Source organism: Homalodisca vitripennis, chromosome 3 (genome assembly GCF_021130785.1).
Source record: "Homalodisca vitripennis isolate AUS2020 chromosome 3, UT_GWSS_2.1, whole genome shotgun sequence".
NCBI lineage: Eukaryota > Metazoa > Arthropoda > Insecta > Hemiptera > Cicadellidae > Homalodisca > Homalodisca vitripennis.
The window spans coordinates 106,575,838-106,603,777 of record NC_060209.1 but is presented as its reverse complement, the minus strand read 5'-3'; the positions used below and the strand labels follow the sequence as shown (position 1 = coordinate 106,603,777).

Here is a 27,940-nt window from a genome sequence, read left to right as displayed (position 1 = left end):
GAAATGTGTTTCAATTAGATAGCCAGGAGTGAAAAATGTGCCTTCATGAAAATCAAACCTATTAACTATTTTTACATATTTTTTACTAATGCTGTATGGAACTACATAGTAGACACACTAATTATTATGCCCAATTATGATCCCTGGGTGAAAAGTAGATTTCTGTTAGGCAATCTAAATAAAACATTCAAAGCATACTTTACTGCTGATCAATACATTTATATTGGTGAATTCATAGTTTGGCATGAAAAACTGTTGTGTGTTTACCCAATATCTGCCCAATAAAAATATGAAGTCTGTGATAGCAAAACCAGTTAGTTACATTTTGAGCTTTATAGCAGCAGCGATTTTTTGAAAGTAAAACTGACACCTTTTCTGAAAACGTTATATTATAAATTATGTAAAGACCAGGTTTGTTGGATAAGGGTCACAAATTATTCACCAATAATCACTAAACAAAAAATCCCTTCTGCATGAGAAGCTTCTGAACCGTTCAACTTTTCTTAACTAGTACAATGAAGAAAATATCTCAATTCATTTTCAAACAAGGCATTAAAAAGAAATTAGAAGCTAGAGAAAGTGTATTTTTCAGAAAAGGTTTTTGCTGGGTTTCGACAGGTTGCTACCAGAAAACTGGATTTTATTATTACAAGTAAAAATGGCCAAGAAGGTATCAAACCAGTTGTAACTCAAAATTACAACCAATCTAGTGGACAATTCCGACAAATCTATCTTGTCTTGTATATGGCTCTATTCAATGCGTTTGTTTTATATGCAAACAACAGTGACCATGAATAGAAGGAATTTCACTCTAGACGTAATTGAGACACTGGCAGAAAATGATACTATTCCAACAATACCACAACCAGGTCCAGCAGGTAATACTTCTCACAAGCTTACACACTAACCCAACAAGAATGATCAGGTATGCGTCTTACCCAAAAAGAAAAGCACATATTGATGCACAAAATGCAATTGTGGCATACACAGACACTGTTACCATTTTTTGTATAACTTTTTGAGGCCTTCTGCAAGAGGAAGGAAAAAGAAGAGGGCAAGCTTTCTCCAGCAGCTCTTCTAAGATTTTCTAAAAGAAAAGTGTGTAGGCTATTGAACTCTGTATATTATAAATAGTTTTTTGTACCACATGTAAATATCTCCTTTTTCTCTATTACATTCTGAGCATATAACTGCTATTTTGGAATATATATAGTTCAGTTTATAGTTTCAAAATATATTTCGGTGAGTAAATTATTTTAATATTTTCGTCTAAACATTTATTGTTGAGTACAATGATATGGTGTAATGTATTTACTTCCATATTTGTATATTTTTTGCAGATTTGTATCTCACTGTCTGCAAAACTGTCAATAATGTTAAAACCTATATTGACTTATTGATTCTTGCAAACACAAATAATTTAATTTAATTTGAGGACTCTATTAAAACTTTAAAATCTGGAGTCAAGAACGATTGTATCAATGATCACCTTGCCAAATTCAGGTATCAACAAAAAGTGATAATTGGTGGCGATCCATTCAAGAATTTTTTATAAGCTGTCCAATAATTTATCGTGCAAAATAGTAAAAGAATAAGTTACACTGCTTTGTTTCTTATATTTAAAAATATACATTAGTATGATTCATAACCAGATGTTTCCTTCTGTATATAAAAAAAATTACTTGATTATTAGTTTGTATGGTGGAAAATAATCATTGTAAACATTGATAATTCTGTTTGGTTTTATTATTCAGTAGTTTAGTTAATGGAAAGATGGATGGATGAATGATAGAAAGATGAATGATTTGATTGTTCTGGTGGTTGCTTATTATGCCGCAGCCTTTTTCCAGTTGTCAAATTTTTGCTGATTTGCATGTAAAATTCAATAATTTCTAGTATACTTGAGATGTTTACTGTTACGTTATGTTTTAATGTTTAGTAACCTTTATAGTAGTTATATTTTAGTGTTTTAAATTGTGTGCAGTGCATTTTAAGAAAATTTTAGTTGAAAGAATGATAATCTGTCCAATATTTTAAGTAAAACATTTTATTTCTGTTCTTAGTCTAACTTGTGAAACTTAAATTACCAAATAAATACTGATTACTGTTAATTTAATAAATATGTACATCTGATTTAGTTTATCAGATGTCCAACTTAAAAATGCCCCTTTTTAAAAAGAGAATAGGTAACGCGAGAAATTAATGTAAAGAAATTAATTTTTTGTAATACAATTGAACCACGAGTTTAAAATTATGAGCATATACATTGTATTGAAACAATTTTTAGTCAAATGCATAAAAAGTATTTTAACTAAAAAATAAGTAACTAAAGATTTTCAAAATATTTTTTTTAAATTTGCCAATCAGTTTACTAGTAAGATAAAACTCATCTACCTTATTAATTTCTCCTGTTCAGTACTATAGACTATATCTAAATCTATTTTTATTGAACAATGAACAGGGAAACTGTGAGCTGCAAAGAAGTAATGCTTCCCAGCCAGTTATTAGGAAATAATGAAGTATCCAGAACCAATCCGGGATTTCACTAGAAATAATACTACTCATGGAGATCTCTTGTCATCTCCAATCTCATCTCCTGTATTTTGACTTCTTCAGGGTGAAGGAGCTGGAGACAGCTCTGGCAGAAGAATGCAACTCCAGCACTGTTTATGGAATCTGCCAGGGTCAGAGTGTGCCAGAAGACCTCCGAGCCGAGGTATGGAAAGCTTGTCTTGGGGTCAAGGACTCTTACAAGCATATCACCTTTGATGAAATCTTCGATCTTCCCGAACAGAACATCCTCCGAGAAGATTGTCAGCAGTTTGTTGGTAGGTTGAAATCACTTTTAAACTTAATAAATCATTTGGATTTTTGAGATTCTCTCTCTACAGTTAATTAAATAAAATATTTGGATACAGTGTTTTACAAAGAGTCTTATACCATATTAAACAGCATACCAGTTGTTTACATTTCAAACAGTCACTTGATTCAGATTGTTAACAAGGTATTGTAGGAATCTTAAGTTTATTTTATTTAAGTCCAATACCACTGTCTTTTCAAACAGTTGAGAACAATATTCTTCTGACAACAATACGGAGCCGTTGCTCCAGATATAAATCAAACTCTAAATTGACGTTGTGATGCCACTAAAATTTATTAGTATGTCTCGCCAAGGTTCCTCTTGTATATACAAAAATTCTACTATACCAGGTGGTTCCTTATATATTGTGTACATAATCCTGATGATGGTAAATAAACTACCATCATATTTTATTTTTCTCATAGTCTCCAAAACTGCAAAGTTTAGAATCAAAAATTGTTTTGATTTCAGTAGTACAAAAACATCCAGTGTGTTGATTCAACTGAATACTCCTTAATTTCAACAATTTCTGATATTGTAAAGACTATTTTAAAATATTACCCTCCCCCCATGTCTTATATAAAAAAGTTAAAAACCGACCATATTACAATATTGTTGATTGAGTTATTTAACTGTGTTCAGAGGAATTAGTAACGATTAGTGAACATAGGTATTTGGTTGTTATATAATATGCAACTGCAAGAATAAAGTGACCCTGTAGATTGAGCTATAGTGGCAACATTACCTCTATTATAATTCTCTTTGAAATGTAATTAGTTAATTTATCGTGACTAAAGATATTTTGTTAACCTTTCAAACTTCCTTAACCCTCCGATAAACGCCAAGCCGGTTACCCGATTTTGCAAGCTATTTTTGTAATTTGTAAAGAATTTTGTTTTTTACTACAAACTTAACTGTATTTGCTATCGTTTTTTCACAATGAACAGTACAATACAATAATAATAAGTAAAGGGGGCTGTGCGTGGAAAATTTTGTTAAGAATTTAAATTTATAATTCCAAGATAGCATAAAGATCACAAATGTAGTAAAGTTTCAGAAAATTTATATTTTGTATGAGTTTTTTTGTAAATAAATAGTTTTAGCTTAAAAAATTAAAGTAGTACAAGAAGCGTGGTTTTCATGATCAAGAACAAAAATGTTTATAAATTATTATAAACTGTAAAACTAACTTATATTTGGTATTATTTTATTTGCAATGAACTAGAGAACACTATAATAATAGGTAATTTAAAAAACTTAAGATTTTTATTTTTGATGGTTAGTAGAAATCAAATTTTTTTGTATATAATATAATATATATAATAATAATAATATAAAATTGTATCAATGGCAATAGCCTTATTTAATTTTAATAAACATTGAATCACAAAAAGTACTTTGCTCTGACGGGACTCGAACCCGGATCTCTCACTTGCTGAGTGAGAACTACCACTACACCACAGAGCCCTTACTTTTAACGATTCAATTATTTTGAATTTGACCGTATCTGTCACATATACATTCAAATAAACAAACGTATAATCGGAAGACCAAATGCCTGTCAAACAACTCTTCTTTATAGTTATTAAATTTATATAATTGGCAATACCCTAATTTAATTTTTTTCAATAAATATTGAAACACAAAAAGTAAGGGGCTCTCTGGTGTAGTGGTAGTGCACTTACCCGGCAAGTGAGAGATCCGGGTTCGAGTCCCGGCATATCAAATACTTTTTTGTGATTTAAAGTTTATTGAAAAAATTAAATTAAGCTATTGCCAATTATACAAACTTTATATATATATATATATATATATATATATATATATATATATATATTTAATATATATAAGAAAGCTGTGAGCATATTAAAACATATATATATATATATATATATATATATATATATATATATATATATATACATATATCTATGTTTTAATATGCTCACAGCTTTCTTAATCAGTAGGTCTATAAAGTCTGTTTTAATTTTGAACTTCAAAATTAAAAGATATAACATACATATTATAATATAATATATATATTTATTTATTTATTCTGTATAAGATGTCACTGTGCATTTTCATTGATTCCTTTTATTTTGTGAAATGGGATTTCTAAATAACAAATCCAAGTATATAAATAAACATATTGTTGATTATGTATCCTATGATAATAACCTTGGTTTTGAGATTGTTTATCACCTAATTGTCATATCAAGTGGGTCATTAAACTCCACCTCCAATAATGCAGTAATCTCCAACCACAGATTATAATTTTATTTTCTTATTAGCTTAAATATGGTACTACAGATAAGTGTAATTTATAATCTCTTGCAAACATGGCTGTGTAACATACTCACTTTGTAGTCAAAAATAAACACCAACAGTTCACTGTTACTGTAGTTTCTTATTTAATGACAATTTATTTCGGTGAAATTTGTATTAAGACCTGTAAAAGCTATTGAAGTAAACTGTGTCTCAAACTATTCATTTTGGTATTTATACATTATTCAATTATTGCTAAAAGGATGTTTCCTATTTATTTGAGCACACAAAAATAGACAATAGACAATATCCTTTATTACAATTTCTTCAAGAAATGTTACAGCGTCAAATTTAAGTCAAATTAGTATAATAGATAAGCTTCTTCAGTGTTATGTGGGGTCTCCCCAAGTAAAGAATTCATTTAGGGTGTAGAAAGCCTTGTCTAGCAGCCATCTCTGTAGCTTCCTCTTCATCAGCACAGGGCCTCCAGCTTTCAAGTGGTCTGGTATCTTGTTTAGCATCTTCACTCCTGCATACAACGGTTTCCTTTCATACATGGCTGTTCTGTGACCTGGCAGCACATAGTTTCCTGCATATCTGGTGTTGTATTCATGCACGTCACTTTGTTTAGGGGGGTCTTTGGTCACACAGTAAAGGACAGTATCTAGGATGTAGATGGAAGTGACCGTCAGGATGTTCAGGTTCTTGAAAACATCTCTACAACTTTGTCTTGGATTAAAGCCTGCTATTACTCTGATTGCCCTTTTTCTGCATACCCAGGACGCGGTTGAGATTGCCCATAGTGGATCCACCCCAGACAGTAATACCATAGCGTAAATGGCTTTCAAACAATGCATAGTATGCAGTCCTTGTTGCCTCAGGGGTACTAGTTGCCTTGATTCGTTTTATGGCATAGAGAGCTGACCCGAGTTTTAGGCAAAGATTGTCCACTTGATTATTCCAGGATAAATTTTCATCAAGTATGACACCTAGATGTTTGATTTTGTCAGCTGCTGTCAGATTGGGCATTTCAGATACTGTAGACTTTTTATTCCCAAATGACATTTGCTTGGTCTTACTTTCATTGAGAACTAAGTCATTTTTCATACAGTAGTCTTGTGTCATATTGAAGGCAATAAAAGTGTTCACTTCTAGTTGATCTACGTTTCTGTTTGCAGTAAGCAGCACAGTGTCGTCCGCATACATGACCATCTTACTGTATTCCTCTAGATGTTCTGGAAAATCATTGATAAACAGCACAAACAGAATTGGCCCTAGGACAGAGCCCTGGGGAACTCCTCTGTTAGTCGGGTACCAATTCAGATCTGACAGTATTTGTAAATCCTCTTGTTGTGTGTTTTAGTTCTACCATTTGGCTTCGTCCTTTTAGATAACTTGCAAACCATTTTAGTGCTGTTCGTTGGATTCCTAAATTTTGTAGTTTAGCTAGAATAAGATCATGTCCCAGGCAGTCAAAAGCCTTGCTTAGGTCAAGATACAGGCTGGTGATAGTGTTGCCATTTTCTATGTTCTCAATTATATACTCAGCAAGGTCTATCAGTGCAGTTGTGGTTGATTTTCCAGTAACGAACCCAAGTTGGCTGTCTGTCAATGATTGGTTTTGACTAAGATGTTCCTGGAGTCTTACTTTAACAATCTTCTCAATAAGTTTGGAGACAGATGAGAGCAGTGAGATAGGTCGGTAGTTAGAAATGTTTTGTAGGTCCCCTTGCTTGTGTTTTGGAAATACCTTGGCTATCTTCAACTTGGATGGAAAAGTGCCCTCTGCCATGGACATGTTGACGATCTTCACTAGAGGCGATATTAGCTCGTCTGCACATGTTTTCAGGATTTTTGAAGATATTTCATCAATGCCTGAGGATGTGGAGTTCTTTAATGATTGAATGGTTCTGCCTATCTCGTCAGGTGTTGTTGGACGTAAAGAAGTAAGAGTATTGTCTGTGGTAGCTGGAAGATTTTGAATTATTGGTGGTGTGTTATATATTTTGTTCTGTTTTAGTGTTAAAAAAAGAATTAAAATATAAAAATGTATGTTTTTATGTTATATTGTAGAACATATTCACTCATTATATTTTTGCACTGGCCAGGTGTATCGCTTAGCTCCTTATAATCCTAACATAGAAACGTCTCATCAAATTAATGTTGTAATTTCAGCAACATACTTACTAAAACAACTTACTTTAATCACAATAACATTTTAAAATATTTTCACAATGTTTCAGAGGCACAATTAATTTTCCAGGTTAGTCTTAAAGTTCAAAATTTAAAATAGACTTTATAGACCTACCGATTTAAGAAAGCTGTGAGCATATTAAAACATATGTAATCAAAATAATCTCAAGATTTGCATTTTATTCTTGTATTTTAAAATAACTATGCATAATTAAAATAGTAACAAACAAAATATGCACTCTTTATATATAACACATTTATATAACTAAGTTATTTTTGTTTTAATTTGAAAGGAAAGTTTTTTTATGCCATTTATCTGGAATTGAAAACATTTCCTATATACAATTTGACAATTTACTAGCAACCAAATAATAGGATTTATATTGATTTGATACAGTTTCATTGATTGCACTGAAGTAAAATTTGGACAATTTACTAAAAATTTGTTACTTTTGTCTTTCTACTTTTAATTTTATGTACAAATACAGTGCAAGAAAACTGCATCTGGCTCTACCCTAAAATTATTATTTCAACCATTATAAGAAATATTAATTTAGTTGAAACTCTATACATTTGTATAAAATACTGTTATCTTTTTTTTATTAGTTAATTTTATAAATTAACCTATCAAAAGGTATATTATAGATAATGTATTAATTTAACTCTCCCTATCACTAAATACAAATAATCACAATAATCCGTGTGGTGAGAGTCATTTACTATTTCTTATAAATATTAGAAATCATTTACTATTTTTTAGAAATATTAGAAATCATTAGAATAATATATTCATAGTGTGTTCCGTATGCAATATTGACATATTGAGTGTTTTTTTTAACACAAACCATGAGTATTGAGATGACTAGGAAATAGCTGAGTGTGGGCTTTTACAAATTTACATAATATAAGGAAATTTACATTCTTAGTGAGTAATGGACTCACTATCTTACTTTTACCTCTGAGAAGGCTTACAATTTAAGTTCTCTTATCTGTTTGTTCTCTTATCTGGGCTCAGATCTTTTGACAGCTGTTTTGTGTCAGTTGTTTCGACACGCCTCCTTAGTTAGCACTGTGACGCAACAGACACACTTGCTAAGTGTAGAACATAAGTAAACATTCTGCCAAGGAAATACTCTGCCACAGACAAGTAAATATTATTAAAACATTAACTACAGAGTAGCTGTACAACTATAAATGTGCCACTACTACCATTGAAGATAAAATATTAAATAGGTTTCATTCAATTAATAATTTTAATTTATGACTTACAAAAAATATAGTTAACGCTTAAAATCTTAAATAAATTAATTACCAAAAGCTTAAATAATGCTGTTAGGAATACTTTGCGTTTGTTTTCATTGGTGAATTCTGTTTCATCTTTTCATTTGTATCTGTATTGTCATTATTGCGGATCAAAGATAATTTAATAAACAACTGGGTTCATAGTGAGTTAGCTAATGTCTACTTTCTGCAGTAGAAAAAAGGTATGGTTGATATCATTATGCTCAGAGTTCCTATAAGGACACCCAAGAGTTTTCGAACTCAACTATCTAGAACATTAAATTAAAAACTTGTTATTATAGATTAAATGAATAAATAAATGAATAAATGATTTATTTCCATCAATGAATAAATAACATTTATTTCATCAAGTAATAAGTATACGTCAACTATGCATAAGCTTGCCAGTCAAATAGCATGTTATCCGACATGAAAAAAATACACTATTTAAAAGAAATTAACAAATTTGAGTCCAGTCTACTTTAAAAACTAAGACTAAGAGCTCTCCGCAGCGTCCAAATAACACCATGCATCTAATATAACTAAAAAAGAAAACAAACTAAATAAAAAATAAAAATACAAAGCATTTCTTCTTAAACTAAATAGGTCTTTTCCAAGTATTATCTTCTTATACAAAATAATATATATGTGTATATTTGTAATGTTTTTAACAAAAGACTTTGTAGTTAGTTTATAATTAAAAAAAAAGAGAGAATAAATAAATAATAAAATGAAACTATGAGAATACTATTTTATTGTTGGTTTTTTTTTTTTTTTTTTTTTTTTTTTTTTTATATATATATATTTACATACATATAAGTACAAAACTAGACTAAAAAGGAGTTTAAAAACTCAATGCACTTATTTTGAAAAAGCCATTCTTTTAAATTTTTTTTGAAAATAATTTAACTTTGCTAATTTGTTTTTATTTTAAGCGGCAATTGGTTGAAATATTGGGTTCATTATAAAGAAATGATTGTCTGAGCACAGTTTTGTTGGACCTTTGGAATTCTATAAGTTATTTTTTGAGTGTTTCTTGTAGAGTAATAAAGGTTGTTTTTCCCCTGATTTCCGCTTCTAATGTAAAATAATCTTAGGACTTTGAATACAAAAAGATGTGAACAGGTAGAATATTTTAATGTAACGAATAACGGAAATGAACTTTCTTGTTTTTTGTTTGTTTAAGATTATTCGCAAATAATGGTTTTGTGTTTATTCTCAGTTTATTTAACAGGTATTTTGAAGCATTTCCCCAGCAAATTATTCCGTTATTGGATACGTGACTGAATTAACCAAAATAAAGTGATCGTAAAAAGAGATTCATTACAAAAAATTCCTTAAAAAATAAAATTTTCGAATACTGATGGAAATAGATTTATGTAATGCAAAAATATGATGTTGCCAAGTTATTTTTTTCATCTAAAGTTATTCCCAAATATTTGACAAATTTGACTTTTTCTATAGATTGACAGTTACAAATCGATTAATTGATTTGTACATGTGTAATCGTGATATAAAATATTTTTTTCAAAGTCAAAGCTCTTAAATCGAAATTTACATACTTTGTTTTTGCTGACATTTAATTCCATTTTATTTAATGTACACCAATTTCTCAAAGTTTTCAAGTCTGTGTTTATTTTTCCCAAATTACATTAATGTTGCTATGCGAATAGAATAGCGCAATGTCATCCGCAAAAGCGTTTACTTGTCAAGAAAATTTTGAGAGATGAGATCATTTATAAAGATCAGGAACAGATTTGCTGAAAGTACAGCTCCTTGAGGCACAGTGACCGGTAGTGGCGGGCTAAGGCTGTTGCCGACCTTCACCCTCTGAGTGCGGCTGTAAGGTAACTTCGAAACCAGTCAAAGCCACACCTCTTACACCCATCGCTCTCATCATTTCTAATAAAAGTGTCATGGCTTACTAAATTCAAATGCTTTTTTGAAATCAATAAAAAACACTGTTTATTTTATTATTTTGATTAATATCTACTAAAATGCTATCAGTACTTTTTATTAGTGCGTCCTCCGTGGATTTTCCTTTTATGAAACCAAATTGGTTGTTACTTAATAATGAATTTTTGCTTATGTAATTAATTAATCTGATTCTCATGGCTTTTTCAATTATTTTAGAAAATACTGATAACAGGCTTATGGGTCTTAGATTATTTACATTGTGAACATTTTTCCTTTTTTAATAATGGCACAACTATACTAAGCTTTAATTTGTTTGGAAATACTCCTGTGGTAAAGCTCAAGTTGATAATATAGGAGAGTTAATGGAGCAATTTCATCTGCAATTACATTTGACTAAAACTATATTGAAGCTATCATATCCCGAGGATTTTTTATTCTTTAAACTGCTAATTATATTTCTTACTTCATTTGTTGTTACTGGGCTTAAAAATAAAGAGTTCAAACTGGGATTGGGGATAACTTATATTGTGTACGTGGAACGATATTGTTTGTGCCTATTTGTGATTGTATGTTTACAAAAATGTTTATTAGCCTCTTCAGCAATCATTCCGGATTTACAAGAATTGTACCGTCTTCAAGTATTAGCTTGTCCACGGTTTTTACCACCCGGCCTCCAGTTAAGTTGTTTATTATTTTCCATTGTTGTGAAGCGTCTCCATTACAATTGGAGAGTTTATTAGAATAATATTCATTTTTTGTTTAAATCAATTTTGTTTTTTAAATCTTTACAAAAATGTACTATAGTAAGTTAAAAAATGTGTAATCGTATGGCCTTTTTTTTTTATATTTTATACAACTTTCTTCTTTTTTCTATGTTTTTTAACAAATTGTTAGTTATCCAAGGACTTCTAGTTCTAGCTTTATCTATCTTTTCACATTTACTTTGAGACTTTGTATTTTTGTTAACAATATTGCTTAGTGTTTCGTGAAAACTTATCGTAACATTCATTAACATTATTCATTGTGTAAAACTCATCCCAATTAACATTTTTTAACTGAAGGCTAATACTATCATAGTCAACTACTGTTTTTGTTTGCAAGCTGAGATTTTTATTTGTTTTCAATAAGCTAACTTCTTTTTGTTCCATGATTAGTCCTATAATGTAGTGATCTGTGATATTTATATCAAAAGTTGCATATTTAAATGTGTTTATATTTCTGTGTTTTATAAAAATGTGGTCAATACAAGACTGTGTTGTGTGCGTAATTCTAGTCGGAGTGTTAATTATAGATGCAAAACCGTTATTATTCATTAAACTTAAATAGTGTTGTGTGTTTGTGTGGATGATAAGTCTAACAAGTTAACCTTTCCAGCGTTTATTGATGCGGATCCGCGGAGGGCCACTAACAAGCTCAAAACGTTATTGCCGTGGATCCGCGTTTTTGCATTCTTTATTTTCTTACTGTTATGCTAGTTGAATATTTTGCTGCTAGATTGTTCTAGTAGTCATGCGACATACAGACGGGTTTGCCCTGCCTCGAATTCTGTTACAATGGGAGTGGCAGTTGCTTCTAATTGGCCAAAACACTGTCTAGCGGGCGTGGGCCCCGCGCCTTTCACAAAGTCATTGACGGGAGCTCCCGTCAAGGCATCTAGCCGGTTAGTGAGAATCGTCCAGTACACGCATATGTATTTCGGTTATCGCTAATTTTCTGTTGTGTCCTATTATTTTTTAAAGTAAATTATTTCATATTATATGGTACAGCAGTTTCCAGTATTTATTTAGTGTTTTTATCATTATTCGTGGTGAATGGCGAATCCAGACGATTCGGAATTTAAAGATTTGGTAATTCTGAGTAATTACTTGGTCAACCCCAAAACTTTTTAATATTTTACTACGGTCATAGAATGTTATCAGAAAGCAAGAAACATAATTCAAAGCCCGCAAGGCCGTCATAAGGTTGCCGACGATAAGAAGGTTTCAAAGTCCCACGCGATTAACAGTGGCTTGCGGGAGACGCGCGGAATGTCAGTTGTCACAGCCCGCCACCAAATAAACACTCTTTGTCTACTTTAGTATTTTTCAAATATTATTGGTTTATAATATAGTATATGTTTATCTATAAAACTGTGTTTCATTCCCATTACTTACTGAATAAATGATAACAATATTAGTGACAACTACACTGATATACTCAAAAGTTAAAAATTAGCCTAGGAAATCCAAAAAGGGCTAAACAAAATTTTATTTACCGTTAAATAACTCTATTTTGACATAAAGAAACGAAAATAAATTTAACTTTACACATTGGAAAATTTTTAAAAATTGTAACTTTATCAAAGGTCAGGTCTAATTTTTCATGACGCTTAAAGGGTTAATGTTAATATATCAGATAATAACAGCGTTTTTGTTTATATTTGACATGACTTCTAGTTCCGTGTTAAAAGTATTTTCTGAGAATTCATGTAAACCTATACATACATAATAAATTGAAGTATTTTGTTAACCCTTCCAACGCGGGCTAACGCCTAAAGACGCGGAACTGCCGATGCTTTAAACGCGGATTACGTCTACAAAACGCAATTGCTTTACTTATGAAAATGGCGAAGAATTAGTTGTTAAAACTTCCATTAAGAGAGCAGATCGATGTTCCTTTCGACTGTCGGGACTAGACAAAACGCTTTGTCACCGTTGGTGGACTTTGTAACGGTATCTTACTCGGGTTGAAAGCAATCGCCGCCATTTTTTGTATGGCCTGTGACGCGGCATACGCCTACAGACGCGTTCGTTTCATTCAGCTGTTTAACTACGTGTGTGTTGGTCGTATGTTGGTTGTATTGTCAAACAAAGTGTTTTGAATCAGTCGTTGTAATTCTTATACAATTATTTTATACAATTCTTATATAAAAATAGTTTTTACTAACATTTAGTATAATTTTTTGTTATAATGGCTAATCCAGATGATCCAAGTTTTGACAAATGAGCGCATTTTTGGTATATTATGTGTAATATTTTTTTCAATTATTTGTTTTGTATTTTATACCAGTTTCACCATACAAGTCCAGTTTATTTATTATAAATAAATAAGGTTTATAAGTACAATATTTGTTTCATTTCCCTTGTAGGCTATCATATAAATAAGTTTGTGTTGAATTTCACATTATTACATTTCAAAATCTTATACTGAACTTATTTATTTTATGTACTAATTATACAGGAACTTCAGTTACAATTTACTCATTATAAATAAACCTGTATAAATGTAATGTAATCTGTCCAAAATAGTGTTCCTATGTACATTATCCTGCAATGCAGTTTATTCAAAATTTCAAATATTTTCGTGTGTATATAAAATTTTCAAAAATATGTAATATTACATGTTTATATTTTTTTCTTATTAAGGTAATACCAAGGTATATGAAACAAAAATTAGCATTGGGAAATTAAAAAAAATTATATTTTTTTATGTCTTAGCGTTTGACAGTAATTTAGATTAGCGCCTTAAGGGTTAAGTTTTATTTCAAGTAAAAGTACGTCAGCCGTTTGCATATTTACGTTGTAAATTTGTGTAACATTAATATTATTTTTTACAAAACAGACAACGCCTCCAGCCCTGTAATTGTCATTGCAGTGATAAAAACATGTCGTAGCCCTCAATTGTGTATAAACTAGTTTCATTACTACTGATCCATACTTCACTTAATACTATAAAATCAATTTTATTTTTCTAATTGGCATAATTCTAATAAGAAGTTGTTAAAATTTTTTCTCATGCTTCTAATGTTGGCATATATGAAAAATAAGTTATCTTCATTACTGTGAGACGAAAAGAAATCGCATTTTAGAGAATTAAAAATTTGTGTGTTTTCAGTACTCATAAGGGGAGCCAAAAATATAGGATAAAACTAAACTTTTTTCCAGTAAATTTATTATGGTACTATTTAAAAGATAATAATCTTAGACTACATTTAAAGAAAGCTTCTGTCCTTTGTTGTGGCTTCACTTTACAACTTACTTGAGATTGTCAATGTCACTGTAGCTGTGGATTCTCGTGCATCTTTCTCCTGTCAGTTTTCCTTGCGAAAAATTTTCCATCCCGACACCACGCATACTTGTAGGCCAATGTCTTTGCACTTCTTCTTCAGGTTGGATAGGTTGAGCTTGTTCTCTGGAGAAAGATGCTCGTTCACGTTAGATCTTGTTGGCAGGGTAGGCTGCGTTGACGTCTTTGGCAGTGATGGTACTCTTCTCCTTGTACTTGCAGATCCAGGCGTCCCTGGTGATCTTGCTCTGGAACTGGGACGACCAGTGACGGGGACTCTGTCGCGCTTGTACGACGGTATTCTGTGCGCCGCCATCACCTTGGCTCTCCTCCACTGCCACGCCCAGCGTTGCTCCCAAGTCTTGGGACGATCTGGATGATGTCTTCTTTAGGAGTTTCAGGGATTCCACTCACCTCAATGTTTGTTCTTCTTGTATACTGCTCAAGGGACCTGAGACGCTCCTTAAGCCCGTTCTACCTCACTCTGTAGCATGTTGTTTTGTTTCTTCAATTCTAGGTTCTCTTTCTTCATAGCCGTCAGGTCTGTTTGGATGGCCTTCATTACTATGCTGGACTTGTCCACAGCATCAGATAAAAACTCAATTGAAGTCTTAATATCACTTACTTCTTTTCTGAAGATCTGGATCTCTCCAAACACCTCCTTCTTAAATTCATCTAACACTTCGATGAGGAATTCCTTGGTTAGATTCGAAAGATGCTGACGAGCTGATACTGTGGTTGCTGAGGCAGACTTTCTACACTCTTTGCAGAGCCATTCCTTACTTGCAGATCTTGTTTTCTTAACATCTACGTCGTCTTTAATACACTGCAAATGGTAGCACCGTTTGCAGTTAGCACAACACTTCACTTCACTACTGTCACTTTCGCACGTCACACTACAGACGCTGCAGATTGCAGGCATTATTAAAATTTTTTAAACAAGAATACTCGTTGAATATTAATTTGCTAAACGAGTCGAAACTCGTCGATGCAGGAAGCGACTTTGTACTACGGAGAGATAAGACGCAAGCTCTTATCTGCTCGGCTGACGGAGCTGGACTGAATAATGGGCCAGGTAATAATCTGAATACAATCACTAACAATAAATTGAAGTGATCTTCACAAAAGACATGTAACTGGGATACTATAAATATAGGATCCAAGAATGAAATACTCTGTAGTTGCTTGACTTTGTATCTAGTTATACAGTTGGCTGAAAAGATTGCTGGGTTGTAGACAAGCTGGGCAATGATGACGAGGATAAGCTGTCCGTGCTGTGTGATCTGGAGAGTGTATTGACATTCCACCGTCGATCACTGGGACCCACGGCCTGCTATGCTCGCGGCAACGGCTGGGTAGAACTTCTCTTACCACTCATAGCTCTCAAATTACCACGTGACCAAACCTGTGCCCTCTTTCAGGTACTGTTTGTTTCTTAATAAATATTTATGTGGTGGTTGCAGGTTGATCCTTTATAATGGGTACCTGGTTCTGGTTCCTACTACAGTTTTAATCTTGTTATGAATAATCACTGCATCAAAACTTGATGTGCAGTAACTTTGATTTTAAAAACAAGTGTAACAGCATAAACCTGAAAAACTGGAATAAAAGAAATGCTGATTTCAGTTATTTTTCCCAAGAATGTTATATCTTAGAAGCAATAATTTTCAGGAACCAGTACGTGTTTGGTGACTGCTAAATTTTCATGTTTTTTTTTATTTGTTCATCTCATTTGGTTGGGGGTATTTTGGAAATTTTCTTTTTCATTGCCTTCGTCAATGTACTATTAGGGTCCTCACCGCAGCATTCCCAAATCTTACAGAATCTTAAGAGGAAATGTTGAAAGAGGTTTATACTATTTCTGTGTAAACTATTTCATAAGGCAAGCAAATGCCTTATTTTGACACTCAGAATACTGCACTGCAAATTTTGAAGAAACTTTGTTTCAATGTTTTCAGAGAAAAGAAAAGAAATTTTTAATTATTAAAAACAAAAATACAAATAATTAAATAACAAATAATAATAATAATAATAATAATTAAATACAAATAATAATTATTTTTTTTTATTTTTTGCAACTTATTAAAAATAATGGTACAATTTTTTTTTCTTTGGTAGATCCTGAGCATTAAAACTAAGTGTATTTCTTTTGTATTTTTTACAATACATTCACAAAACTGTTTTAAAAACTTTAAAAATACTATTCGTTAAAATCCAGTAATGTGTTTATTTTCTTTAGCTACTTAGCTATTTTACATATTTTTCTAATTTACAGCAAAGTTATTTTGATTGCAGTTTCAAATTGTGAGTTTTATAATATTAGTTAATAATAATTATCTACTTTGTGAGAAATTTGTTTTTTTCTGTGAAGACTGTGACAGCATAATAGTTTTTGAAAAGGTCAACATAAAATTTTAAATGTTATGATTATTAAAATAATAATAATCAATTAATATTATTAGTTTTGCTAATACAGACATGTGCAAATTAATCTGAACAGAGACGTAAATTTGGATTTTCGGCGTTGGCCAACCTGCAGATGTGGTGTTATTTATTTTGTACGTGTGATTCATTGTTTCTACATCACTACAACACTTTTTGAGATTATTTTTATGTTTGCACATGGTTAAGTGATATTACTGTCTTTGTGTCGTCATTTTGTAACCTTCCGATTATTTTGGTGAGTTCTTGGGTTATTTTCGATCTTAGTTTATTATGGATCTAACTCATATGAAAAGAAGCAAGATTGTAACTCTGCATAAACACACTTCTTTGACTCAAAGACAGATTGCTGAACAATGTGGTGTTAGTTTGGGCTCTGTAAATAATATTATTAAGTTAAAAAACGTAACCGGATCAATATCCCCTAAAAGAAAAAGGTATTGTGGAAGAAAAAGAAAAACTACAACCAAAGATGATGCAATTTTGGTAAGAAATAGTAAACTTCACCCTGAAAAAAAAACAGTTTTGATATTAAAAAAAGACTTAGAAGATGCTGGGGTTCATATTCATGACTCAACAGTCAGAAGGCCGTTAACAGAAAAGCCAGAAGGCCAAGGAAAAAATAACTGTTAACAGCCGCTATGATGAAAAAACTGTTGGCTTGGGCCAAAAAAGTACAAATTTGGGAACGTTGAGAATTGGACGAAGGTTTTATTTTCTGACGAGAGTCATTTTGAAGTCCAAGGTAGGAAGTTGTCCCATGTAAGAAGGTCAGATAATGAACCTGTGTCACCGAAACATTTGCAACAAACGGTAAAACATCCAGTTAAAAAAAATGTTTTGGGGTTGTTTTTCGGCTTAGGGCCTTTGGTACCAATATCTGGAATGATGAACAGTGAGAAATATATCCCTATTCTACAAAGCAGAGGATTCCTGAACGTAAAAAAACTAGAAGCTGACTATCACGTAAAATATCTTGTGTTTTAACAAGATCTTGCACCCTGTCACGCATCCAAGGCAGTTTAAAAATTCATGGATGAACAGGGTATTTTGTGCTTGGAATGGCCTGGAAACTCGTCTGATGTCAATCCAATAGAAAATCTCTGGTCCATTTGTAAGAAAATATTAAGAAAATAAGACTGCACAACTAAAGAAAAGATGATTTCAGCCATGATTCAGGTTTGGTTTCATGACCTTGAAATTCAAGAAATGTGCAAGAAACTGGTCGATTCAATGCCAAAAAGACTTGAAATGTTAATACAAGCAAAAGGAGGCCACATTAAGTATTAAATGTGTGTATAATGTGAAAACTTATGTAATTAGCCTAATAAATGTTTGTTTTTAACTGAAATTGGTTTTGTTCAGATTAATTTGCACATGATTGTAATTAATATTAGCAAAACTGACAAACTTTTTAATTAAACATTTATTTTAATATATTGTCTTAAGCCCTAATACCTCATACATTTAAAATCAATTGTACAACTGAATAAGCCATCCATAAATATGTACAATATATTTCGCATTTCCTATAATACAAAAAGAATTATTTATAGAGACAAAAGTGTTGTGTGTATGAATGTTTACATGTACAATTATTTATATTTAGTTACTATGATAATAAAGAATAACAATAAATACAAGGACAATATGAGTTGTGTAGATAAAATTAAGTAGTAAAGCTAAGGAGAGCCTTTTGTAATTGGTTTATAGACAGTGAATTGTTTAAGTAACCAATTCTTGTGCTTTGTATAATTTATAATATATGAGTGTGGCATTTTATAATAGTTAATTATATTATTACTGTTGTGACTAATGAATTCATCAAAAGAATTGAATAAATGCCCTTGGCACTTACAAATTTGGTAAATTAAAAAAAATTAATTTTTGTAATTTTCAGTTGTTATATTATATTATTACTGTTGGTGACTCATACATCCATCAACAGTTTAAAATGCTTGTAATATTAAAAAAAAATTGTATATTTCTTTGAAATAAATGTTGATAATTTTTACATTTTATATGTTAAGGTAGTATGTTGAATAATCTGACCCGCCCTTGAATTGGAAGGTGTTCAAATAAGTTTAATGTATGTTTTTTTTTGGGGCTTTAGGAATTTTATCGTATTTTGTATTATGAATGATGAATATTTTCCTACTTGATATTTACTTTTAAAACGAAAATATGTAATTGTATTTGTAATGAACATACTTGGCAGATTCAGTATTGTGTAACTCCCTAAATATATTTTGATGTGACTCTCATACTTGTAATTTTCTCATTATTCTTAAGGTTTTTTTTATTTAAAACAAAAGATTTCTTAAGTTCATTATTAGTCCGTTTTCCTCATACAGTCATTCCATAAAATAAGTGGAGTTATATTAGCCCATAATAATCTCTTTTCAAAACAACTGTTTGACAGGTAATAATTGTAATATCATGTTTTATTCTCTTCAATAATTTGGAGTGACTATTAAACTATTCAATCAAGTTTGTGCCAATAATTCATTTTTTGGAATATGGTGCCATTGATTTTTTTTCTGATATAAGCAACTGTTTGGAAAAAAATTCAAGAGTTTTCAAATTTACCTGTTATAAAATTTGGAAACCATCACATAATAAGTAGTTTTTAGTGATCATAGTTTTTAAATTCATTTGTTGTTGTTGTAGGCTGTGGTATCCAAGTACATACCGTGCAATAACAATGCATTTCACCTGTTCCGACTACTGTTGCTGTACCATGATCCCCAACTTTGCTCATTCCTTGACACCAAGCGAATCACACCAGAGAAATATTCTGCACCTTGGGTATGAGTTTTTTTTTCTTATTATTCATATTTTCTGTAAATTTTTGACTTATATTGTGTTGAACTGGGTATGATGAGAAGGTTTGATGAGTCAGAATCAAAATTATCTTTATTTGTCATCGTTAAAATTACAAATATAGTCAAGAAAGAAAAGTAAATAATTTTGGTATTGTCTAATTGTATTTAGTAGGAATTCTTCCAAGCTATAGTATGGTCATTATAAAAGCCATCTGTGAGGTGAAGTCTTCATGTCTTGCTCTAACAATGCAGGACCAGGGGAAGATGGTTTAATATTCTTCTACCCATGTACAAAGGTTTTTTTTCATTCACTGTAAGATGGTGGTTGGGTAGAATGTACTTTGTGGCATGTCTTATGTTGTGTTGGTGTATGCTCTTCAGTTTTGTCAGATCATCACCGTCGACATACAAGATTACTTCCTGAATATATAGTGCAACCACTGTCAGGATATTCTGCGATTTGAAGCTTCTCTATAGGATTCTTGGAGGTCAAAGAGGATTCTAAAGGCCTTTTTGTGCAAGACAAGGATCCTTTTCAAATTTGTAACGAAGTTACCCCACATATCGAAAATGTGCCTGAAAAAGGGAAAGTTTGCTTTTTTTGCTGCATGATCGTCACTTACTGATTTTACTTGCTTTATAACGTACAGTCCGGTGTTCACTTTTATTACTAATATTGTCAAGATATGGTGTCCAGGTGAGGATTCCATCTATTGTCACCCCAAGGTATTTTGCTTGTGTGTGCATTTCTATATCAGGGAGAATTGGTATATCTGCTGCCCGCCCTCCAAATCCCACTTGTTTTTGAAGGATTAACAACCAAATCATTTCCAAAGCAATACTGATATGCCATGTTAAGTGCAGTATAGGAAGATATGTTGATGTCATCAGGTGTCTTTCCATTTTGAAGCAGCGTGGTGTCGCCGGCATAGAGCAAGAGTGTGCAATATTCACCAAGATACTGAAGCAATTTGTTGGTGAATAAGAAGAAAAGAACTGGCTCCATTACAGATCTCTGTGGCACTCTTCTGTTGTCTGTTGGTAAAAGGGTCAGCTCTGACCTCTGATGTAATAACCTTACTTGTATGTCTAATTTCCACCAATTGTCTTCTTCCTTGCAGATAACTCTCAAACCGTTGTTTAGCAGTGTTGTTTACACCTGGATTTTCCAGTTTTCCTATAATAAGACTATAATTTAGGCAGTCAAAAGCCTTATTGAAGTCCAAGTAATATTGACGCCTGAAGCTTGCCCTCCTTAAGATTGTCAATAACAGTCTCTATCAGCCAAGATTATTATATCTCCCAAGATGATGATTGGAGTATTTTCTGCTGTGGTATCTTCAATTGCTCTTGATATCAATTCTAAGGCTTCATCCAAGTTTTTGTCAGGAGATCTTCATATTCCCATTATGATCAAACATTTTTTGATAATTTTTAGTCTTATAAAAGCCACAAACTCTTCACAGTACTGGGAGATATCTACGAACTCTGAATGCTCACTCATTTCTCCTTCACCAAGATCACTAACTTCCTTTTCTACGATCTTCTCTGCTATAATGTGATATTAATTGATATCCTGGTATTAGCTGTGCACCTTCAATCTGGTGAGCCTTTTTGGTGTTTTCCACTTAAAATAGTTTGTTATTTGTATTTAGATGCTTGCAAGGAAACACTAAACGCGTTTGTCTTAGCTTTAGTTTTGCCCTTCGGTTTGGTGATCGGCTGTGTTGTTTCGCCTTTCAGTAGCCTCAGTTGTTTAAATTGTTTATGTAGTGGAATCTTTGAGCGTTTTACTTGAGGATACTTGATGTTTGCCAATTTCCTTTTGCAGTTAAAAAAAAAATAGTCCTTTCATGTTCATGTAAAATTTTTTCTTGAATATCAATATTTTGGCTTAATTTTAGATCATGCTCTTCATAAATAACTTGGGTTTCTAGTTGAAGTTGCTTTTCTTTGTCAAGCTGATCTTGGAACTCTTTATTTCTTTGCAGGAGAATTTAGATTTTTTGGATTCTTTCATTATTTTCTCCATTTCTTCTGATTTCACTTCTAGTTTTGTAAATATCATTTTAAATTTGACGTTTTCTTTTTTTCGGCTTATCATTTTTCTCTAGGAGAACAGACCTTATTTTGGTAGTCATCAGTGGTTTGTGATTGTCATTTTCGAAGCCTTCTAGGTAGTTATCAGTTCTAAGGCTATTTTCAAGTTCTGTAATTCAGCTGTTTAAGATGTCCGGGGCCTTTGCTGAAATTGGATGAACTTTATTATTCGGTGAGTGAGTATGGTCTGAGCTACAATTAGTACATTTCCATGCTTCAGTTAGCTCCTTAGTCCATTTTTTCAAATCTTTTTTTAGGATTTTTTTTACAACCTGCATGATACCATTGCTCTCGTTTGACTGTACATCTAACTCCTGGGAATTGTACACCAATTACACAGAAGCTGCAAGGACATTTTTAGGGTATTTCTCAAGTTAAAATATGAAATGTGTGTTATGAATTTAAAATGGTGGTGGGGGGGAATCAAGTTTGTACAGCTACGTTATGTCTCTGATTACAAATTTTTTGTGGCAACAAACAAAATATTTTAACTCATACAAATTAGAAACGTTGTTGTGATTGTACCAATACATTACCTGTGAATTACAGTTAATTGTATTATCTTGTGTATAAAAAATATTCTAACGGTAACTAGAATTGTTTCCAGTGCTGTTATTCCCTCCACAAATCCAATGTTGTTTGTTAGTATATTACATTTCCAGAGCTAAATCTTGTGATAGTCCAGCAATTAAATCACAGGTCAGACTTGGCAATGTCTACATAGTTACAAATCTAAATGAATACATCTAGGTACTGTCAATAACACATTTAATAACTAAATAGGTTATTTTATTAAAATTAGCTTCATAACCAAAGTTCTTTAGCTAAAATCAGATCAGAATAAAATTTTCACAATACGGCTCCTTTTTATACTTTGAATACAAAATCGATGACAATTTCAAAGCACAAGTAATAAGCCCATACTCTATCTGCACTAAAATAATTGTATTTGCTAATAATGACATGATCGCTGTATCTTTAACAGCACTTTTGAGTCAACCCTTCCCAGTTTAGTTACATTATGTATCTGTAACAAGGTTAATAAAGATAACAACCAATTAAACACCGGCTCAACTATAGTTTCAGTCTCTTTTTGCTGCTACCTGTAACCTGCCGGTGGTCATGGTTATGTGGGACCTCTACTTCCAGAAGGACGACTGTTTCTTCCTCCTGTTCCTTGGCCTTGTCATGGTTGTCAACGCTAGGTATGGCTTATTGAGTTTACTGTAGTCAATTTATTAAAATGAATGCTAATCAGTCAGTGGCAAAAATCAATATTTTAAAGTTATATGTAGATTGTTTATACAAAAGCACCCTATTGCAATTGTCCTCATGGTACTCGTAATACAATACAAGCCATATATATATATTGTAGCTTGTAGAAACTACAACTATCTCAAAAAAGCCCGCTAAATTCATTGGCCAGCTTGGTATGCCATATTACTTAAATATGGCAGTTGTTCAAACTTCATTCAAAAATTCACAACTCATTTATTTATGAATCTATATATAAAAAATGGAAAGTGATTTTTAATGCTTATAACATTTCCTAAACATTTTTTAATTAATGCGAGAGGTCCCTCCTGGACGCGAGACGTCGTGTGGTCACACTTACTTTTTTATCTTCTTTCAAAAGGAAATCTTATAAAAAAATCCTGTCACTAGTTTAACTAACTGTGCCTTAGAAAATGATACTTTACATTATCTTCAAATAGAAGTGTGTCAATAAAAATATATTAAAATTACTCTACAATTTTCCGTAAAATTTAGACTGTGCAGGATGTTGTACGTGAGTAAATTGTCACATGCACTTTTTAAAGCTTGTAAATAAAAAATTTGTAGGTGCTTCAAAACAAAATTGGTGTAATAAAAGTAAAACATGCAAAATGTAACTTGAATTTATTATAAGTGAGTGATTGTATTAATAAATTTAAATGTTTGTATTAGGGAATATTGCCAAATTCAGTGCAGGAAACAGCAAAATTTTAATTATTTTAAAAAAAAGAGTGAGTAAAAGATTAACAGATATCAAGGTATCGTGAAGAAGTATATGAGAATAGGTAATAAAAGTTTCTAAGCTGCTATTGTTCATCATAATAATACTACATTATTCCGAAAATTTGGGGCACGGGTGCGACCTCTCACATGTTAACAGTGACTTTGTATCTTAAACAGTTTTTGAAACATCGATTACATGTAAATCCCATGAGAATAAATTAATAATTTTTCGGTTATCACAAAATCTACCCATTTCTTCCGACAGAGCCGGAAGGACTATTTAATTTGTACTGAAACCAAGTGGTTCAATAGTGCCGGAACAAATTATATATTTCAAAGATAATATTCAAGTTACATAACCAAAACCCAATCTTTTTTTAATACAATATGTTTACAAACGGCACATTAATTTTCTTTAAACGTTATATCTAAATTCATATATGTTGTTTTGTTAAGTAATTTTTAAATGTAAATAAATGTAAATGTTACTGTGTCATTTGCCGGACCCTTAACTTATCAATAATTATTTAGTAGTAATCAAATATTCACAATCTCGCTAAGGGGTTTGTCACCTCAAATTATATTGAGTAGTTACACTGTGCTGCAGAGAACAGATACTAGAACTGTCTGGAGAGAGCAAGGATAAGATAGCAGAAGTGCTGACCAGCCTGCCGTGCGGTCTGGAGGCCGAGGACGTAGAAGACTTTTGTTCTCTGGCTCAGTATTACGCAAACAAGACACCTTCGTCTTTCCGAGAGGTCAGTGGTGATAGAGGGACCAATAGGTTACAAAATCATACTTTATTTCATATGAAGTATTTATTTTCATCAGATGTTAAAAAATACCTAAAAAATCATACAAAAGGTAGAAAATAAACAAAATTATTAAAACCTTTCTAATTCCAATTTCAGAGCAGGATGGCAGTTTATTGCTACAAGAACCTTTACATTTTATGTTTACTTCTTATAGTAAAGAGTCTGTTTAGTTAAAACTAGAGTAAACCATCATAAAGGAATAAGGTGATAAATTAGTTTGTGAATGTTAAGTTGGCTAGTAAATTGAGAATAACTAACCAACATGTATGTTTTAGTAATAAAGTGTTTTAAACTAAACTAAATTCTCATTCAATTAACACTGTAAAATTGGAAGCTAATGGGGGAAAGCCCCAAATAGAAATAAATAGTCTAATGTATGTCAAATCTATAAAAGACACATAAGAGCTTTAGATTAATATTGAATATGTATATACAATAAATAGTTACCAACAATTGCCATACAAAACTCAAGAAATTATTTTTTGTAATATACATAACCAAATGACTTAACATTTTATGCCTATGACATACCGGTATGAAGATTGTTTAAGTGGTCAAGAAGCTATCATTAGATTATATTCAATGAAGTGACCCAACCATGTTTAATTCAACGTAAATAATTTCTCCGTTGTGATTAAAATGTGAAACTGAAGTATATTACTAATATATTTGTCTCATCGGGTGTGTAATGTGATATGGTGGTGTAGGAACTGGAAGGTCATGTGTTCAGCCAAACCGAGGGGGAAGGGTACAGTGATATTGCCCAGGCCCTGTGTCTGCCAGTGTCAGTCAGTGAGCTAGTGGAGAACACTGCCCTAGTCGAGATACCTGAGGACACCCCTCGCTTCTTCCTCGTGGACTGTCGGCCAGCTGACCAGTACAACGCTGGTCATCTCGCCACCGCCTTCCATCTTGACTGTAACCTGGTTAGTCAACTTGTTATTTTTGCTTAAATCATTAGACTTTAAATAATGAGAAAAGCGTGATGATGTGTAAAATGAAAATATTATATTTATAGTCTTAAGATCTAAATGTGACAGTTAAGTTCAAATTATCTGTCTAAATTCACACTTTTTAATGAGTGTAGTGAACTGAGAAATAAGTAGAGTATTCTCAGGTCACATTTCTGATATAGAAACTGGATGTATGTTTTTCAAAGTTTACAAAACAATAAAACACTGTTTACATGCTCCTAAAGTAGTTGGATTTGGCAGTGACTTGCCCAACCATTGAATTTGAGTCTGGATTAGGACCAGCCACAAATTGTACCCTGCTTTGATAAACACACAATAATCATCAATAATACAATGTTTATCATTTTACTAATATCTATATTTTGTTTCTTAGATCTTTATAAAGGCAATGTAATGTTTATAATGACAGTACTCAAATCAAAATAAAGCTAAAAGAGGAACTATCCTCCAACAGCTAGTTTCGACATTAACCCTATATTTAAAAACATGCTTATAAGATTTATATCAATATGAAATTAACTAGTCTTTCAGATGTTTAAAGTAAAAGCATTAAAAATCTGAAAGTAAAAAAATATTTATATATCTGATTCTATTGTTATTGGACAACTCAATTACCACCATGCAGATCTGCAGTGTACCACGGTTTTATCACAAGAGAAATAATTGTAAGAATACAACAGCTAGTAAAAAATCTCTCCCTCTTACTTAACCTACGACTTACATCAATATATTTTTTTTATAGAATTTTTTTTATGGAATTTTCAACTAACTTATATGTGATATTTTGTCTCAGTTTTCTGTTATCAAAAATCTTGAGAAGGGTGAATAATCTCGAACCAGATAATCCGGAATTTACTGCAATTAAACAGCAGAACCACACTACATACACTGAAGTATCAGTTTAAATTTGTCATACTCTGGACATCAATTCTACCTCTCTAGAAAACTAAGAATTAATCACTAGAGCAGTCTGTATCAAAATAGTCCCATGACATTTGAAGCAATGTTTCCATATTGATGCTGACCACCAGAAATATGGTGGTCAGTTGTTCCATTGTGATGTTACTATATTGTCACTACTGTCTGTTTGATTTACATATTGTCTGCAAAACAGGTGAATGAAATGAAATGTATGTTTATTTATTGCAACAGATTTGGAGACGAATCAGTAATTTTCCCTACATGCAAGTGTTGTTGGCAGAGTTTAGAGGGGGGATTCAGATTCATAAAGAACCATTGAACTATTTTTGTACAGGCTGCTATAGGCTACAAAGTCACTATTTAAACTAATTTACTGCTGCAGATGTTACAAGAGCCAGTGGGGTTTGCGACAGCGGTGCAAGGACTTTTATCGTGTCAGCGACAGGCTATTGCAGCCGGCAGCAATGCTGGTGGAGAGCACTTATGTTTCCTTGGTTGCGGGCGACTGGACGATGATCAGTACACCCACATGGTGGTGGCCTCCTTCCTGCAGAAACACACCCATTACGTCAGCCTGTTGACTGGTGGCTATCAGGCCATCCACCGCTATCTGGGCGAGCGTGTGAGCTCTGTGTTAGTGGATCACAATGCCACGTGCTGCAGTGAGTGTACTGCAACTCCTGGCAGTCTGGAGCTGAGCCACCACAACGGAAGCACCTCCAGTAGCTCTTCGGACCTCTTTGGCAAAATTGGGTGAGTAGAAGATGGGGTATATTATTACTGATCATTTTAATAAAGGTCCATCCTCAGTAGTTTTACAGCTACATAATATACCAAATATAATTAACCACAGCATTATTGGTAGTTTCAGTTACAAATTCTAACTCTGTCTGTAGTTCAAGAAGATGCATCTAAAGATATATTTTACATTACATCAGAACTATATTCAAAATCCCCTCAGTCAAAACTTGTTCATCATAAGCGTATATGCATCTATTTAAGTACCAGCCAAGACTAAATTTGGAACTATCAGTAAATAGATAAATTTTTGCTTTTGTGGTAGTTTTGATTTTAAACCATGTTCTAAATTTTGTCCAATCATTTTTCGATATGGCAAAAAGTATGTCTCATTAACCTACAAACATCTCCAAATTTGTATTTAAATTTTTTAAACCATTTAGAAATGACAGGGGTGACCACTTACTTTTAGATACCCTGTACAATTTGTTTACTACACCAGTATATATATATATATATATATATATATATATATATATATATATATATATATATATATATAAACAC

The 27,940-nt window shown here is 32.1% G+C and overlaps 1 protein-coding gene across 1 annotated transcript in view; it reads left to right on the top strand.

Moving 5' to 3' along the window:
* The window catches only part of LOC124357278 (TBC1 domain family member 23), a 51,274-nt gene that overhangs the window by 9,798 nt on the left and 13,536 nt on the right, over positions 1–27,940 (top strand). The window contains exons 2-8 of the mRNA XM_046808919.1: positions 2,617–2,828; positions 15,797–15,981; positions 19,673–19,810; positions 23,008–23,132; positions 24,533–24,683; positions 25,448–25,666; positions 27,018–27,388. Coding sequence (XP_046664875.1) covers positions 2,617–2,828; positions 15,797–15,981; positions 19,673–19,810; positions 23,008–23,132; positions 24,533–24,683; positions 25,448–25,666; positions 27,018–27,388 — 1,401 coding nt within the window. The remainder of the gene's footprint in view (positions 1–2,616; positions 2,829–15,796; positions 15,982–19,672; positions 19,811–23,007; positions 23,133–24,532; positions 24,684–25,447; positions 25,667–27,017; positions 27,389–27,940) is intronic.